General features: G+C 45.0%; 2 protein-coding genes across 5 annotated transcripts in view; one reads left to right on the top strand and one right to left on the bottom strand.

The window, feature by feature from the left end:
• Nucleotides 1–136: 136 nt before the first annotated feature.
• HNF1A (HNF1 homeobox A) lies at nucleotides 137–16,361 on the bottom strand. Its single transcript, XM_051633829.1, has 10 exons — nucleotides 15,712–16,361; nucleotides 8,476–8,675; nucleotides 7,424–7,610; nucleotides 6,875–7,113; nucleotides 5,917–6,074; nucleotides 3,948–4,149; nucleotides 2,481–2,672; nucleotides 2,084–2,205; nucleotides 1,656–1,797; nucleotides 137–1,078 (listed from the first exon to the last, which is right to left on the bottom strand). The coding sequence occupies exons 1-10, from the start codon at nucleotides 16,044–16,046 to the stop codon at nucleotides 951–953; spliced, it is 1,905 nt and encodes a 634-aa protein (XP_051489789.1). The 5' UTR covers nucleotides 16,047–16,361; the 3' UTR covers nucleotides 137–950.
• The window catches only part of SPPL3 (signal peptide peptidase like 3), a 70,756-nt gene continuing 65,308 nt past the window's right edge, over nucleotides 11,656–17,103 (top strand). The window contains exons 1-2 of one of the 4 annotated variants that reach the window (XM_051633834.1): nucleotides 11,656–12,022; nucleotides 13,911–14,446. The gene's annotated coding sequence lies outside the window, so the exon portion shown is untranslated. The remainder of the gene's footprint in view (nucleotides 12,023–13,910; nucleotides 14,447–17,103) is intronic. The other 3 variants (XM_051633833.1, XM_051633835.1, XM_051633832.1) reach the window with 3 other exon arrangements.

Raw genomic sequence — 17,103 nt, 5'->3', positions numbered from 1 at the left:
CAGCTAAAGGAACTGCTGCTCTGTGTGGAGCATGGGACCCTCCTAGGTGCTGTGCAGTGGCAGGGACTGGTGGCAATGCCATCCCCAGGCTTGTTAGGCAAGATGCACATGGTGAATGCAGAGATCTGGAATCATCTTGCTGCTGTTAAACTTTAATTTCTGCATTTAAAACAAAGCAGACCTATATAAAAAATAACCAAACCATTTCCTCTAGGATACCATGATTTTAGAACAGGTCATTTTTAACTGAGAATGTTTGGTATTTTTGTAGTGAATTAATGGATTTGTAGCTTGTAGTCAGTGATCCCATACTGACAGGTTTGTGCCAAGCCATTCCTGAATCTGTTTCATGGTGATTTTCACTGCAGTCAGGAACCAGGTTCTCTTACTCTTGCCTCCAAGATACTATTATTCCTCATAGCTACCACTGGAGTTTCTTTAAAGCAAAGGAGGTGAAGTGCTTTAAAGAGGGTGTCCCTTCTTTGCCCACTCAGCTTTGTTCTTTCCTGCATGGTTTAGTCTGGTGTTGCCAGGTTTGTAGAGACACAGCTTGGTGAAGGCTGAGCAGAATGAATGTCCCACCCATGCATTTTTGTCATATTGCATTCAGAATGCTGTCCTGATGAGATTCCTTCTTGGGCAGCCACAAAAGGAAGTCTGGCCATTCTAGGCTGGCTTGTGGGGTTTGGGTTTGCTTGGCTTTTTTGAGGGCAGTGGATTTTAGCAGTGCCAACATCATCTTTCCACAGCTTCTGTCTTGAGCCTGAGACATCTTCCCTCATGGAGGCAGCTGAGCAGGGGATTTGTAGGAGGCAGCAGGGGCTGGAGGTCAGCTGAGCTCAGCAGCCTTTCCTTCCGATGGAAGGCAGTGGTGACAATGATGGCAAAGACAGTTGGAGTGGCACCTGACAGGTTGGTCATGGCAGTCACCCTTGAGCTAGCTCTCTGGATTACTGAGTAGAGGATGCCATCTGCGTGGAGATGAAGGTCTCGATGACATTGTGAGTGGATGGCAGCAGCTGACTGTGGCTGTTGGCGGAGTCAGAGCTTTGGTACAGCACCAGGCTGCTGGAGGACACTGTCAAAGGCACAGACAGAAGTTAAATACAGATTTTTCACTGCAGTCTCCTTATCATATGTGCACAACCTAGCATTTTCAGCATGACTAAAACCTCCTGGCACAGGGGCATGACTCCTCTTTCTATTTTGTGTGCCATTATATACCTAGCTCAAGGGCAAAGCTAGACTGAAAGCATTGATGGCATCAGGGAGTTCAGATTTGAGGATTCTACTGAATTGTTAATGTCCTGGGAACATTAGAACTGGGAAGATCCAACTAGAGTCTCTTAACGAGGGAGTCTTGGGCTTTTCAACCCTGAACATTGCCTGCAGGGTTGGTAATGCATGGACAGTGATTTTTGTCAGTATTACCAGGATATTTTCCTCTCTAGATTCTGTAGAAGAGTACCATTTCCATAGTCTGACCTTGCACAGCTTGCACAGCCTGTGCTCTGAATATTTTCCTTGTGTCAGATTTTCAAACACAGTGGTAGAGAATGGTGAGCCCCAGTTGCCATTTTCTGTCTGGCTTTTACAGTGATGGCAAGAGAAACAAGCAACATGTGGTTTAAGATAGTGGTGGCTGCTGCTCTTACCAGCAGGGCTTGAGGTGAGGCGAGGGCCTGGCTGAAGGTGCTGGATGGTTGTGTCTTGGTTCTGTAGATGGATTGTTGGTGCCTGTGACACTGGTGTATGCATCCCAGACTCTGTGTGAGTCTCTGAGTCAGATGTGAATGCCTAGAGAAAAGAAAGTTAACAGTGCCTGGTTTCTACATCCCTTCTAACAGGCATGAGAGAAGCGTGACCAGGTGCTGTGTCCAAGGAGATTAAATCCTCCTTGATAATGCAGTGAAGCACTTGCTCTAATGCCTCCAGTATTACAGCTGGTACCAGCAAGATGAGGAGATAAGAAAGATCATCCTGCTGGGATGGCATAGACCACACATCCAAAAACTCTTGACAAGCAGGCAGACTGGTGCAGTTCTAAAGTGGGGGAACAAAGGCATGTGCTAAAGGCCATTACCTGTTTAGTTGGTGTCAGGTTGGTCAGGGCGCTGAGATTGGCTGTATCTGTTATCACCATGGTTTGTGGTAAGAGGCCTGTATGTGTGTATTGGGCCACTTCAGACTTGGGGCCGTAGAGAGCTGTGCATGAAAGAAAAAAAGATCATGTGGATGCTGGAGCTTTGCATGAGACTAGTTTGGCTGAGTTTTCTCATGCACATGGACCTGCTGCCTGTCTCTGAAACAGTGGGAGTGGAGGGACAGGGAGATGAATGCAAGACAAAAATAATCTCATAATGAAAGCAACAATAATAGAAGAGGAAAATGGAGTGTTGCAAGTCCAAGGACCCAGCAAGTGCCCCAGAACAGAGTCTTTATTTTTTTGTTTGCCTGGACAAATGAGTTCATGTTCTTACCGTGAGGGCTTTGTATCTGGGCCATGGTAGCCATGAAAGGGCTCTGGTTGATGTGGCTCTGGACCTGCTGCATGAGGGGCTGCTGGTAGGATGGGTGCAGTTGCTGGGAGAACTGGACGGGCTGCAGGGTAGTGAGGCTGCTCCCCATGCTGTTTATGACAGGTACACTCTGGGGCTGGGTTGAGGCCAGGCCTGAAAAACAAGGGCTGATGACAGCAGTGTCACACACTATGGGAGGAGTGTGACTGCTCTCCGCTAGGGGTGTCTGAAATAGTCATCGTGGCAGGCCTGTTGCTGCAGGGTGATTTCAGGTCCTGCTTTTCAGGTGTTTCTTTTGCTATCTGTGGATACGAACAGATTTAATGCCTGTGAAAACAAAGTGGGAGTGTGCAAAATGTACAATGCAGCCAGGTACCCTAAAACTGCCTCTGACTCCCAGTGTTTGTTCTGTGCATATCCTTGTGTACCACTATAGACCACTTTCCAGTTTAGTGATAACCTGATACCGAGTTCCACTGGGGAGGCCATGCTCAGATGTAAACTCAGAGCATCATCTCATGTTCATTTTAGTTTGTTATGAAGCTGTTTGCAACAGAGAGAATTATGCTATGTCTGCCCAGCCATGGGGAACAGAGTTTAAGCTCATTTTGCTTGGGCTGCCAAATTATGAATTTTGGACCAGTGAGAAAGGTAGAAGGTTTCACACTTTCCTACTCATTTCCCATGGCTGTCCAGACCCTGTTCCTGTAAACTGGCAAGTGTCTCCATCACTCTCAGTATTTTTTTTGTTTGCACAAAATTACAATCCATATAATGATCTTGAGTATAAAGGAGGGAATGGAAACTAGTCTACATCTATCATCATGGAACAACATATGGCCTCTTTTCTCCTGGGAAGAAAGTGTAAAAGGAGAGTATACATTTTATTTTCCTTTAACTAATGAGATGCACTTTGGCAGTAGACTAGTCTTGAAAGGAATCTCATACAAGTCCAGAAAAGCTGTCCAAGTGAAAAATATTAAAAAATAGTAGTTTCTGCTGCCATTTCCAGAGGCATATGGTGCTCTTTGCAGGAAGTTAGAACAGGATGTTTTGTCTTTCAAGTACCATGAACATGGTCCAATTTTCATAGTTTTAAGGAAGTATTAAATTTATATTTGGGAGGATCCAGAGCAGCAAAACAAAACATTGGCACAGGAATAGATTGCAGAAGTCTGTTGCTCTTAAGATGTGGGTTTGTGTGCAACTTAATTCTAACATGAATAAGGAACATCTGCCTCTCGATTCCAATGGCACCTGTAAGTAGTGCTGCTGAATATTCTTAGTGTTTGTGACAATTTCCCCCAGTGTGTATCACTGCCAACTTAGTACTTTTGTCTCTGAAAATGAGGCAGGTAATTCTAACAGTTACAGGTAGCTCTTTATCAGAATCCTGGTCAAGCAGAGTTGTTACAGAACACTACTCACCTATCACCAGGGTGGAGGCACCGGTGTTGGTGAATGCTGGTGCTAGGGATGAGGTCTCACCAGCTCCAATTGCCATGACACCTGGCAGTGATGCCATGATGAGGTTCTGAGTTTGCTGGCTCAGTGGGTGTGGATTTTGCTCTAGGCTGTGCAAGGCAGTCAAGGTGCTGACAGGAGGGAGAGTTCCTCCAGAAGCTGAGACCTGTATGAAGTGGAGACCATGAAAATACCACATGCAGAAGGTTGAGTGTGGTGAACCCTGAAGTTGTGATAAACATCCTTCTCCTTCCTGCCTGCTTTGGCCATTCACTAACTAGACAGACATTGTCTTGTCTGCAGTTTCCCTGTGCTCATCAATTAACTGACAAAGGTCAGCTGCTGAAACACTAAGAGTAAATCGCTGCTGTTTTAATTCTTTCATATTTAAGAAATCATAAGGGCTTTAAAAACAAGAAAGAGGTTAGTCGCACTGCATTCTCTATGGCAAAAGTTTATCTTTCTGAGTGTAGAAGACACTGCTCAGTGAAATTAAGAGGCTTAGGTAATTTTACATAGTAATGTTAGCTGCAGGATTCAGGACAGAATCCAGGAGTTCCTCTTTTCTAGTTCACCTTCTCTTTTGAGAACTGCCTGTAATTTCCCTTTTGCCCCACAAGTCTTTTTAGTGGCCAGTGAGCTTTCAGACTGCAATTTTAGAGTTGCTGAAAAGTTTCTTCAGACTTTTTTCCTCACGCAGTATGTTCCTCAGGCCACATTACCTGGCATTTCCCTGCTGTTAGAAAGGAAATGTTCCTTTTAGATAGAACAGGACTGTTCTCTGCTTGGGTGTCTTGCTGATTCAATCTGTCATTGAGAAATGTATTAACTTGACTGCTTTCTCAGCCTCTAAAATGAGCCATGTAACCTGTGTCTGTGCTCTCATGGGGTTCTGAGTTTGCATGGCCCTCTGGAGACCTGTGGTTGGAGTACTATGGAACAGCAAAAGAGCATTCTAATAATTTGGCTGATTGAGAAAGTTCAATGTTTTATACTTTTTTTTTTTTTTCTCCCCTCAGAGAGAAAGCTGTAAGGAATCTTTAGTAAGAGTAAGCATCCCAACAAGGTGGGACAAATCACCTTGATACCAATTTTAGAAGACAGCTGTAGAAGATTTTCAGCACCTCATGAAAGATTTTTTTCTTCAGGAAGAGACCAGAAAGCCAGCAAAGTGAGTGACTGACAGGATTTAAATCATACCAGTTTATAGTGAACTTAACTTTGGCTCAGAGCAGTTTGCATTAATGCAAACTTCTGCCAACTGTTTCCCTGTAAGCAAGGGAGCCTGTGCAAACTGAATATGGACAGTCATGTAGTTCTAGTGCTTCATTACTAATGATGTGGGAAAAGGTGTAGTCAAATCTCAAAAGGAAATTTGCTTTGAGAAGGCAGATTGGTGTGTAATCTAGACATCCAGTACATGTCTCCATGGAATGTGCTGCATATGGGCTGCTGGGCTTAATTTTTACAGGCAAGATAGATGTAAGTACAGGTCTCTGTTCTGTTAATCCCACTGGTGTCTGATCAACTATCTTGAGATGTGTAGAGCTCAAATGACAGTTAAAGATGAGATTATGAGAATCTCATTGGGGAAAGGAGAACAGAGTTTCCTGGGAAGAAGGAAAGAATGTCACAGCTTGAGCTCTGTTTTTTCAGCGTAGACTGTTCTGATCGATTTTAAGGAAATGGCTGTCCTTTTGCTTTCATGCTCTAATCCCTGCCCTCACCAGCAGTCTGGAGGGCACATGTATCTCAGGACTGCTCATGTTACGTTGTAAGTGCAAAGTTAGTTCTGTAGTATCTCTAGAAGAAAGTGGCTTTAAGAGTACTCTAGGAAAAACTATTTCCACATAGTCCACAGACTTCCACATGTGACCACAGGCAGAGGGCCTGTTGTCCTCCAGTCACCAGAACTTAAGTATACATCACTTACCAGCTTAGTGTCTGTGCTCAGTAGATTCTGGCTGGGCTCCAGTCCAGGGGGAGAAACCTGATGTAGGATGGTTTGGGTGGTCACCATTGAGCTGTTCGCATGGTGGTTGCTGCTGGAGGACTCTGCCTCACTGGCTGGCTGCTGGTTGTACCTCACCCCTGCATCACAACAGGAGGGAAACTGATTGTCAGAACAGATAAACTGAGAAACTTTGGCAGGTGCTAAATTCAGTTTCCTTTACGGGCACCTTTTGATGTTTGAGGCAGAGACAAGGTGGGCAGTAGGGGAACCAGGAGAAAAGGCATTCCTGCCACCCTGCCCTGGCTTTCCTCTGTAACTTGGCACAACTTCTTCCTCAAATACTGACTTAAAGTTGTGTGTGCTCTGCAGGGAGCGAGCAGGGTTTGCTAGAAACACCTCTGTATATAAGGTGTAGAGAGCAGAGAGTCTTGGCAAGATCATCTCTTCCCAGAGTGAGAACAATTACCAGCTCTGGCTTATGAAGCTGGAAAAGCTCTGCTCTTTTTGGATGGAGAATGACGTTTCCTGTTGCCTGAAAACACAGTGACAGAGTCTGATCGTGCTGATGTGTATTGGAAAGGGTAGGAGGCACACACATGAGTGGAAGGACACAGAACCTGCTCATGATGCCAGGCAGTGGATGGCTCCTTGGAAGGGATTACTGTGCCAGCTGTGAGGGAGTGCAGGATGTCATAGATTAAGGAATGAGATTTAGCAAAAGTTTGGTTACTGAACTCTGTCACCTTTGCTATTCTAGCCACTCTACTCACGCTGGAGAATGGTCTCTTTGTCACCAGTAGCTTGCCTTGTAGCAAGTCTGCTTTTTCTACCTGTAGATTCACCTCCTAAAAGGCTGGACATGGAAGGTAGTTTTGGTGTCTGAGTCTGGGCAGATTCACTGGTGTCTCTTTCAAATCTCCCTTCAGTTGTTTCTTACCGTGAACTTTGCTGGGTGAGAGAGCAGATGGTGGCTGGAGGGAGGAGGAGTTGTGAGGAGTTAGAGGAGGGGCAGAGGTGGGCTGTGGCCCGCTGAAGGTGTCCATGGCCAGCTTGTGCCGGAAAGCCTCCTCCTTCCTGCGGTTGGCAAACCAGTTGTAAACTCTGACCTCTGTCACCAAGTTCGAGCCCAGTCCCTGGGCCTGCGATGGGGAGACACCTCTCTGGATACACTCTGCTCTGTGGGGGAAAGCACAAGGAGAACCTTGCTGAGCTGGGCTGAGTCAGGAGGAGCGAGTCAGTGCACAGCCCCAAAGGTGCTGTGGTCCGGCACACTGTGTGGAAGGGCCGTGCCAGGTAGAGCAAGACCTGAGGCCTTCTTGATCCTCTGTAGCCAGTGAATGCTCAGCTGTGGTGTTTCCTTCAAATGTGGCTGGTGTCAATGGTGTCATCCACTGCTCTGCTGTTGGCCTGCCTCTCAGGTGCTAGCAAACACCAAGAGCACAGAGAGGCCGTGCTGTCCCCCTCTTCCAAAGACACCCATTTTTACCTGTTGCACTCTTCCACCAGTGCCTCTCTCTCTTCTTTGCTGGGGTTTTTCTGTCTCTCATAGGCTTGGAACAGGATCTGTTGTGAGGCAGGACCCCACTTAAAGCGGTTTCTTCTTCCCTTCTTGGTGGGCAGGTCATCTCCCATGGGCTCTTCTGTCAGGATACCCTGGCCAGCATGTGTGAATTCTGCAGGCACAAAGGGGCAAGGGAATTTGCTTTCTGGAAGCATTTCTAATATTTCTGTCTCCTTGGTTGCCTAGCAGGCCCAATGCAGCTTAGCCTTGGAGAATATCTCCTACAAGACAGAGGGTTGAATCTAAACGGGGTGGAAATAAAGCTCCATAATCTGCAAAAACTGATAAGATGTTCCTAGCAGGACCATATTTACCTGTCCTTTCTCTTGGATTTCTGCTCCTACCATGAAAGCAAATGCAGGAGAGTACAGAGTAAGCACAACTGGAGTCCTGCTTTCCAAAACCAGCCAAAGGCCAAATGTCTCATTTTACTTGCAACTCACCAATACAAAATTAAGACAGACTCCAGATGGGCCTATGAATGTAGAAGTGCATGCTGCAGGGGTGGGTTCCTGGTGGGTGCCTGCAATGAAGGGGCTTACAGGACACGAGGTGATAGCCCACACTAGTTTTTTGCAGTGAATGCAGCAACTTGCAGCTTTTTGCAGCTAGAGGAACTGTTGCTTTAGCTGAAATTGCAAAAGTACAGTTCTTGGGCAGAAATTCTCTGTCATCTGTCCACTACACTGCTTTAGTCTAAGGCTGAGAAAACTCCCAATTGTAAATGGAGATCATTAGTTTCTCTTTATCCAAACAGAGGGTGGGGTGGGTGGCTGCAGGCTGCTTCACAAGGGTGTTTTTCCATGGTACCTGGTTCACCTCACCACTGAAGAGTGGCCCAGACTTCTCTAAGCTTCCTGCTAAACATGGCTTTTCCTTCCATTTTCACTTGATAAAAATGGGGATTTAAGGACTTGCAAGGGGGAGCAGAAGCCTTTCTAAAACTGAGACAGGAGAACAGTTGTTGCCATACTTACGCTGGGCCACCTCTCGCTGCTTGCGGACGTACCAGGTGTAGAGGGCTGCCCTTTTCTGGGTCTTCATGGGAGTGCCCTTGTTGAGGTGTTGTGAGAGGTGAGACTGGTTCAGACCAGTAGTGTCCACCACCTCACGCTGAGGGATGTTGTGCTGCTGGAGGTAGGATTTCACCATCTTGGCTACTCGCCAGGGATCCTCTCTGGAAGGAGCAGAAAACACTTCTCAGAAGAGAGAGATCTAACACCTGGACTCAGCAGACTTGGATGCCAAGGAAGTACACCAGTACCTCCTGAGGTGTGCCTTGCATGTCAGTCATCACCATTGCCTTTGGTGAGGCTGGAGTGTTAACTGCCTGCAAAAGGAAAAGCTGTTCCTCAGTGTGGTACCTTGTTCAGTTTTGACTCTGCATTCAGGGTTTAAACTGCCTGGTATTAGTGCTACATCTTTTGCATTTTGTTTCTATCTTCCTTTAAACTGTACTCTGTATGTACTTTGATCACCCTGTGGAAGGGGACTCTTGTTATCAGGGGAACTTCCCAGTACATTCCTGGTCTTTACTGTCTGTGCTCATTTGTACACAAGGTTTTGGGCTGTTCTGTCTAGCAATTGTCATCTCTAAGTGACAGAGTGCTGACCAGTGATGTGAGCAAGACATGGACCTTTCTGCTGGGCAGCAGTGTGAATGTAATGCATTTCTGCTTCTAGTGAGAAAGGGTACAAGGAGGGAAGTGATGTTGCATTTCAGTATCCAGTTGGATGTTCTGTGATTACAGATCTCTCAGAGTTTCTCTCTCTCTTCCCTTTCCCTACATAACTTTTTTTTTTTTTTTTTTTTTTTTTCTCTATCCCCCTTTTTTTAAAGGCATGGGTGCTTTGGATAGGTCTCTTTAACTTTCCAGGAGAAATTCATTGTGATGTTAGGCTGAACCTAGCTCATGCCCTGATTCTGGTTCAGGTTGGGTTGCCTTGCAATGATTCAGGAAATGGAAACAGCCTTTCATTATACTGTGATATGACAGTGATGTAGGCCTGTGTATACACCAAACCATCCAGGGTTATGTTCTTGCACATCTGCCACATGTAATCCAAATGCATCCAGATCCACTCAAAGCTTCTAAATGCAATAAAGAACAACAGGCAAACCACTGATTTTTCCTGTTGCCACCCTTCTTTGAGGTAACAACTGAAGGAATAGACCTATTTGAGACCTACTCTCAGAACTCAAAGCTAATCTGATTCAGGATTTCATAATGAACACGAATCTCTGATTTTTAGGATCTCCAATTAGAATACCCATTAAGGTTCCTAAGGAAAATAGAGAAAACACAACTCTGACTTCTTTGTATGTATTGATTTCACCAGAGCTGAAAATCACAGTAGAAATAAAGGTACGGAACAAGACAGTCTAGATACAAACAGTGCAGGAGCCTCTCTACAGAACCCCCCCCTGGTTCCATTCTAACAAAGAGCATCCTTCTGCCTTTTCTATGTGGCATGTCTGGTGGAAGTGGTTTGCATGCTGTAGAAATATACTGGTGACACATCCAGTACCAGCATCAAAGGAGCAATGCGGGGGGAAAAGGTACATAGGATTGAGCAGAAACTGTCACAAGAGCACACAGGTCTGAGCTGCAGGCAACAAGCTGCTGTTCATAGCTTTGTTGACTCAGGAGGTTGCCAGAGACTGCAAAGTGATAAGGAGGACAAAGTCCACACCTGTTCTCTCAGTACAAACACCCTTATCTCTTCCCCTGCAGCCTCTCTCCCAGTGGCTGGGTAGTCCAAGGAGCAAGCTTTGCTGCAGTTAAAGTGTGACAGAAGCAGTGTCAGTTACAGCTTTCTGAAGGACCTGCTTTCTTAAAATGGGAACATTGTTTCTCTTTCGTAACTGGATGCTTGCTATAGGGGTTTCTGTTTTCTGGCTTTTTTGCCTTAACCATCCTTGTTTTGCAAAAGCCTCAGATTGGTCTGAACTTACAAAATATTTTCTTTCCTCTGTGTTTTTTCCTTTTTCTTCTCCTGCTGTCCAAACCAAGAACCAATCTCCTCTCTGCGAATTGTGATAGTCTAGCCAGCACTTGTACACTGAATTCATGACACAAGTTCCTATACAAAGGAAGAAAGGCTCAGACTTGGAACATCTCATCTCAGTTTTGAGTTCTGGCTCAGGTGGGAAGAGGAAGGACTATGTTATCACTGATGGAAACCTCTGTTACATGTTGATATCCTTCCTGCACCCCAATCATGAGGCACTTTTTTTCCCCCTGTTGAGATCCTGACTTCTTTGTGGTAGGTGTAAAATAGGAAGTGCCTGTGAGTTTCTTTTCACAGTGGTCAAAGCACTTTGGGTTTTCTGTATTATTTTGAGACAAAGAGCTTTGTGAGGCAAAACAGTGCAGGGGAATCTTAGTACAGGATGATTTCATAGGGCAGTTGTATGAAATCCTAGCTGCTCTGTATATTGCCAGAGCACCGGCTGCAGTGTCAATGCAGCAATTCCTTTTGGCCTGAGTCTACATCACAGAGCAGGTGAGGGCAGGTGGGCAGCTGAACCCTCACATGAACCATTGCCCAAATACATAGTTCCACCTGCAGAGCCTTCACTGTTGACTAAGACATGATAAGTTGAATCCTTCACTCTCTCACTGATGGTAAGACCATCATTGACTCTCAGAGGGTAGGATTTCACCCTAAACCTAGTTGTTCTGGTTGCAGTTTCGCTAAAATCTCAATTGCTTCAGGGAGTCTAAACTGCAGAGATGGGTCTGTTTTGCTTGAGATGTCTTTCTCAATCTCTTAAGCCTGTTTTCTGCTTTTTAGCTTCCCTTTCTCCTCAGATGCAAGCTGTCTCCCCATTCCTCTTGTTCTTCATGGTCTACGCTCTGTCTCCAAATTCTTCTCACACAGTTTTGCTTCCTTCTTCCCAAGTCTTGCTCTTCTGCTGTCAGTTGATTCTTGCCATCTGAGCATAGCCCCTCTCCCTGGCTCATCTCAACCCCAGAGGCCTGGGTCCTCTCTCCAAGCCAGCTTCCCATTTTCTTAGTTCTAAGGTCATTTTTTAAGGGCGTTTTCACCTCCCTTTTGTTACCTGAACAATAAGTAACCCAGGTAGTTAGTTATAAACTCAAAGGGAACAAGAGGCTAGTTGATAATTTATAGCAACATCTCAAATTTAAATGGAAAGTAAATATCAAGTTGTTAGCATTAAAGAAAACCCATTCCAGAGAGCTAGAGATGTAACATTCAGGGGACCTTCTCCCTCCTTCACTCTTCCTGACTTTTCTCTTTCTTTTTCCTTTGTTCCTTTCTTTCCCCTCCTCTTCCTCATTCTCTCTGTCTCTCCTTTCCTCCTTCCCTGTTCTCAGATCCTCAGACAAGAGAAGCCTTCACTTCCTTGAGGTGGGTTCTGAATTGCTGCTTTGGACCAGACCTTACTTAAACAGAGGTTCAGAGCTGTGAAGTACTCAGGACCATCCTCTGGCCCTTTCCTCTGGAGCCTGATGTCAGTGCACAGCCTGGAGCCGGGCTAGGCAGAGAGCAGGGAAGGTAAGACCATCCTGGCAGGGTTCCTTTCCATTGAACTTGGCCTGGTTTGCACATCTTGGCTTATATGTGGAAATGAAAGGGGTGTGGCAGCTTCATCTCCAGATTCCCCAGCTAGAGCCCTTCTAAGACACCGTTTACTTGGGGAAAAGACTGAACCTTTATCATGACATCTTTGTTTTCTTATTTCCTCACGGAAAACATGCTTTTATCCCTGCCTTCAGGGGAAATCTGTTGCTTATCTCGATTTCTCTCTTTCCTAATGGAATTTCACCCCTTGCCCTGCAGGCGAATTGTTGCTTTGCCTCTCTCCATTTGCTGTACCTGCAGGAGTATGATCTCTCCCTTCCCCCAAGGTAGCCTCTCTCTTGCCTTCTGCTCTGGGGAATATTTGGGAATTACTCCACACAGCTCCATCTCCCTAGTGTGCTATTTATACTTGATACGAGATGCAATTCATTTTCTGTGTGGAGTGATCTGGAAAGAATGTTGTTACTCAAATTGTAAATTTATGGAAGATCAGTGAGACAGACTGAGGGACAGAAAGGAAACCGTGTTAATTCCTCACCAGAGAAACCTTTGTCTGAACTGGCTTTATCAGGAGGCTTTTTTCTGTAGGGGCAAAAATATAATCAATGGCCACAGGTACACCCAGTCATGTGGGTGTATCTTGGCTGCATCCTGTTTTACTCAGCTTTAACTAGTGCTTTCCAAGTGGTTTCAACTTAAGTGGACCTGTGAGGACACTTCAGTCTCTTGGTGCTGTCATTTTTTTTTACCCCTCCTGGAAAGCCTAGCAAGGGGCACTTTCCTGATTCTACTTTATAAATAATGGCTGCAGTTACCACGAAGACTTTCTTGTATCATTAATAGTTGCCCACAAGTAAATCTGTCTGTTAAAATGTGGTCTACAGTATTAGACCAGGAATTGCTAATAATTCCCAAAGAGACTCCGGCCTATGCAGAAGGGCCTCCATTTGGCTTCTGGATTTGAAATCCTTGTGTAGATGCTGAAATAGCTTTGCAAGCATTTAAGTTTTACTGTGAATCCCTGGGCATGGAAATTCCTGCCTGCCTTCCTTTTATCTGTTCCAAGGAGTGACTCCTATTATAGACTGTTCTGCCCTGTCTTACAATACTTATAGTACTATTTTAAGGACATTGCCTTTAGGCATCTATTAATGGAAAAGTTTGTTCTTAGAAAAAGTTTCTTAGTAGGTAACAACCTGTTTCAACCCCTGTTAAGTGGTTCAAATGCTTAGAATAGATTCTCAGATGTACAGTTGTGGTGTTTTGTTTTTTTGGTTTTTTTTTTAAATCTTTGACCAGAAACTTGCAGCATGTCAATACAGGCTTCCTACTATTTTAATTTTACCTTGACTAATTTTAACTATTATATTCCTCTAAGTACCCTCATAATTTTTGGCTGAAACCAAGGCTTCTGGTCCCCTTCATACTGTCCTGAATAGCAGAGGTGAATTGCTCTGCCCTGTAGTACAAGGGATTGATGAAAGAAAACTCTGAAGTTTCAGAACAAAACGTTGCAATTTAGACCCTGTACGAGGCTTAGGAGATCCTAGTTCTTTCCCAGTCCTTTCTGTGCTATCTTAGAGTTTTAGGTAGATCACAGAATCTCTCTGTACCTCAGTTTCTGTTTGTGGAATGGGAATGTTGTTCAACTGACTGTCTAGAGAGAGATGTGAAACAGTTCAACAGAAAGCATTAATGTCCTAGGTTTTCAAGAGAAAGGTTGTTGTGCTGAGACAGGGTAGTAAGCACAGGGAAGATTAGCAGCAAGCTCCTAGAAGGGCAAGGAGGATCTGAAACCAGAATTCCTGCTGAAGTGAGGGTGGCAGGAAGGAATTCCCTTCATCCGTGTGTCTGTTCTTAGATCACAGCGGATGGCACCTCAGTCCTGTTGCACCCATTCATTACAGAAAATGGGACAAAGCCAGCTGCTCGTCTTCAGCTTCCATGGCTTCCTTTCTGGAGAGATACTTGATAAACCATCAGAAGTTAATGATCAAAAAGCTTATCAGGGTCTTTTCATCTATAAATTTATAAGACAAAAGAGAAATAATAAAGCCATTGGATAATTAGTAACTAGCCAGGGCCCGCCCGGTGCCACTGGGCTCAAACTACCCCAAGACCTGTACGCAGACTCAGGAAGATGAGAAGGAGACAAGGATGAAGGGAAGAAAAAAGTGGAAGCAAGAGAGAGAACTGGCCAAGAAGATAACAAAATGGGAAGAACAGCAGCAGAGACCAAAGTGAGGAGAGAAGGGAAATATGTAAAAAGAATAGGAAAGAGATAAAGGCAAGAGAAGAGGCTAAAAGATATGACAGAGCTGGAAGTGGGGAAGAGATGAAAGAGCCTTACTGGGCCGGAAAGAAGACTGAATTATTGGGAATGCTTTCCACACCCAGGTAAGAGCTGATCCAGTGAATTTTCCTCCATCTGGTGCTGCGGAGTCATCAACTCCTGATCTGTTAGGGAGCTTACTTCTCCAAAGTATTTACAGTGAATGCTACCTCTTGTCATGGGATTTTTTTAGCTCTCACCTTTCATGGTTAGGATTTGAAGTTTTCTTCTTGGTGTTACACTTTATTAATTTCCTTTGCATATAAAGGGGAATGATCAGAAAGCCTGAGAAATTATCTAGATGGATTTTAGCTTTAGTGAAGATGTTAAGTGCAGATGTTGCTGCTTCTTTTTGTTGTCTGTCAGCTTGTCGTTTCAAAATACCCCTGAAACAGATGGGCAAGAATCTGTTTCTGGTGTGATAGGCAGGATGGACCTGATCCTTTCTTGGACAAACCTCTTAGGCTGCTCACGGAACTTGTATCCCAGCAAGAATCCCAAATGGGAATCCTGGTGAATGTTTCTTTGAGTCTATGATGAGGCTTACTGGTTCAGGGAACTTTTCCTGTCTTTTGATCTCAAAATTGCTTCTATGCAAAGGCAAATTTGTGTGGCAGTGAAACCTGTCATTGTTGCTGCATAGGTACTTGGTAGTTGTGACATGGAGTGGATGGCAGAAGCAGTGTTCTGCCCAGGTTTTAACCTCTGCATATATTTGGTGTGTGCTCTTTTCTACAAGAAAAATCCCCACTGAAGTCAGGAGAACTTTGCACTCATGAGAATGTGAAGAACAAGTTCTCTTGGTTTGTCTTTGACCAATAATCTGTAGCAAAACCCAGTGAAAATAACAATATTATTCTCCATAAATATAGCAGGGAAGCATTACAGCTTCACTTCACCATATGTCCTCAGGCAAATATAGCACCAATTCAGAGTGACCAGGGATTTATTTATTTTTTTTTCTTTTCTGATGACTGAAATAGTGAATCCTATTAAAAAATTAAATCCTAAAAACTAACATTCAGTCAGAGAGATAAAAGTTGTAAAGGCCTCAGTCTATTCTGAAGCCTGATGATATAAGCACTTCAAATATGTAATCAGGCTGCATGGCTCCCTTTATGCATTTTCAGTGAGATAAAAAAGAAGATTTGAGCGTTTATGAAGAATTTGGGGAGTGCTTTGGGAGGCTGCTAACCCTGGCATGGATGAAGACTCTGCAGCTAGATCAACTGGGATTACCGGGGACACTGAGTGTAAGGTGAAAGGAAAAGAGATTTAGAGGGAAGAGTTGCAAGAAAGCAGCAAAGAGGAGCAGCAAATCTGTCCTTACTGTAATAGTCTTTCCACCACAGCCTTCTGGTGAGCAGCCTCTTCAGGGCTCAAGTTTTCCAGCTCCTTCATTATTGGAGGGGTAAATTCCTCCCCGTCATCAGAGGTTTCATCTTCCGACAACCTGGACTCCCCCATTCCATTGGGGAGGTTGGGGATGTCAGGACAGGGCTCCCCTTTCTCTGTCTGGAGGGCATTGATAGCTCGCTGACTTTCACTCTGGAGCACGTAGGGTTCCACTTCGCTCAGCGCCTTGATCAGGGTCTCCTTGGTTAGCCCAGACTCCAGCAGTGCTCCCAGCAGCTCCACTTGAAGATGACTCAGCTTCGAGACCATGGTCTTCAGGCTGGTGTCTCTTGGATTTGAATTTCGGGTTATCCTGCTTCCAGCTTCCCTACACCATGTTCCTGAGGTAACACGCCCGACTGTCAGGAGAGTGGGCACAGCACAGCCTCCCGCCTTTACACCCCCAAAAAAAAAAAACAAAATACAAAATTGAGCCACTTCAGACCCCCCACGACTGTCCTGAGCCAGTGCTGATAAAGGGACCCTTGGCTATCTGTTTACATTGGAGCAATGTAAATTCTCCAAGGTTCATATTTATCTGTGTGCTTAGCAAGTTACTGAACTTTGGACTTCAGCACTGCAGCAGCAGTTCACAAAGTGCAGAGGGAGAAAAAGCAGGGGGAGGGGGAAAGGGAGGGAAGCAGCAGAGAGAAGGAGAGTAAAATGAAGGGGTAGAAGGTCTGCAGCATGGAAAAATAGGCTGTGGAAAAAAAAGAGGAAAATTAGGATGGAGAAATGTGGCTTATTTCTGGCTGCATTAATTTTAGAGGAGACAGGTGGTGGAGTAGCCATAAGGAAGAGGTGTGCTTGGCTGTACGTGGTTCAGAAGGTGCTGCCATTGGAAGGTTGCTGAGCTTCTCAGAGCTCTGGCAGTGGTGAGATTCAGCCAGACTCAGCCCTTGCCAAAGGCTTTGGGCTGAGAGAAAGCTCTACTGGCAGCTTCACTAGTCTATTTGCAACCACCCAGCAGAGAAGTGTGACCACTGGGTGTGTTATCAGTGTTCCCAAGACTCACAGGATGTTCTGGAGTTCCAGTTGACTTCTGTGGCAGAGCATCAAGTATTAAATTACTTTTTCACTTCTGACTTTGGCTTGTTGGGTGTCTTGATATGCAAATACTAGGACCTCCATTATAACTTGCTATGTTTGTTGCTTAATTGATGCGCAGGAGCAGTGCACCCACATAATTTTGGGGCTTAAAGGGCTTGGGCCACTGAGTGTGTGCTTTAAGGATATGGTAAGGCATAGCCCTGGGTGTTGGTTCATGCTGAAAGTCCCTGCTCTATCATCAATTGCCCTGCTGCTTCAGAGAAGTGCTCTGGGCAGG

This window comes from Apus apus, chromosome 16 (genome assembly GCF_020740795.1).
Source record: "Apus apus isolate bApuApu2 chromosome 16, bApuApu2.pri.cur, whole genome shotgun sequence".
Taxonomy (NCBI): Eukaryota; Metazoa; Chordata; class Aves; order Apodiformes; family Apodidae; genus Apus; species Apus apus.
The sequence above is the reverse complement of the archived record's forward strand: the minus strand, read 5'-3'. Positions and strand labels throughout refer to the sequence as shown.

Coding starts and splice junctions, on each gene's coding strand:
- HNF1A (XM_051633829.1), bottom strand. CDS start 16,046: ATGGTCTCGAAGCTGAGTCATCTTCAAGTGGAGCTGCTGGGAGCACTG. Junction 7,611..8,475: donor GCAGCGAGAGGTGGCCCAGC/GTAAGTATGGCA, acceptor TTGTGCCTGCAG/AATTCACACATGCTGGCCAG. Junction 7,114..7,423: donor CTGGTGGAAGAGTGCAACAG/GTAAAAATGGGT, acceptor TTTCCCCCACAG/AGCAGAGTGTATCCAGAGAG.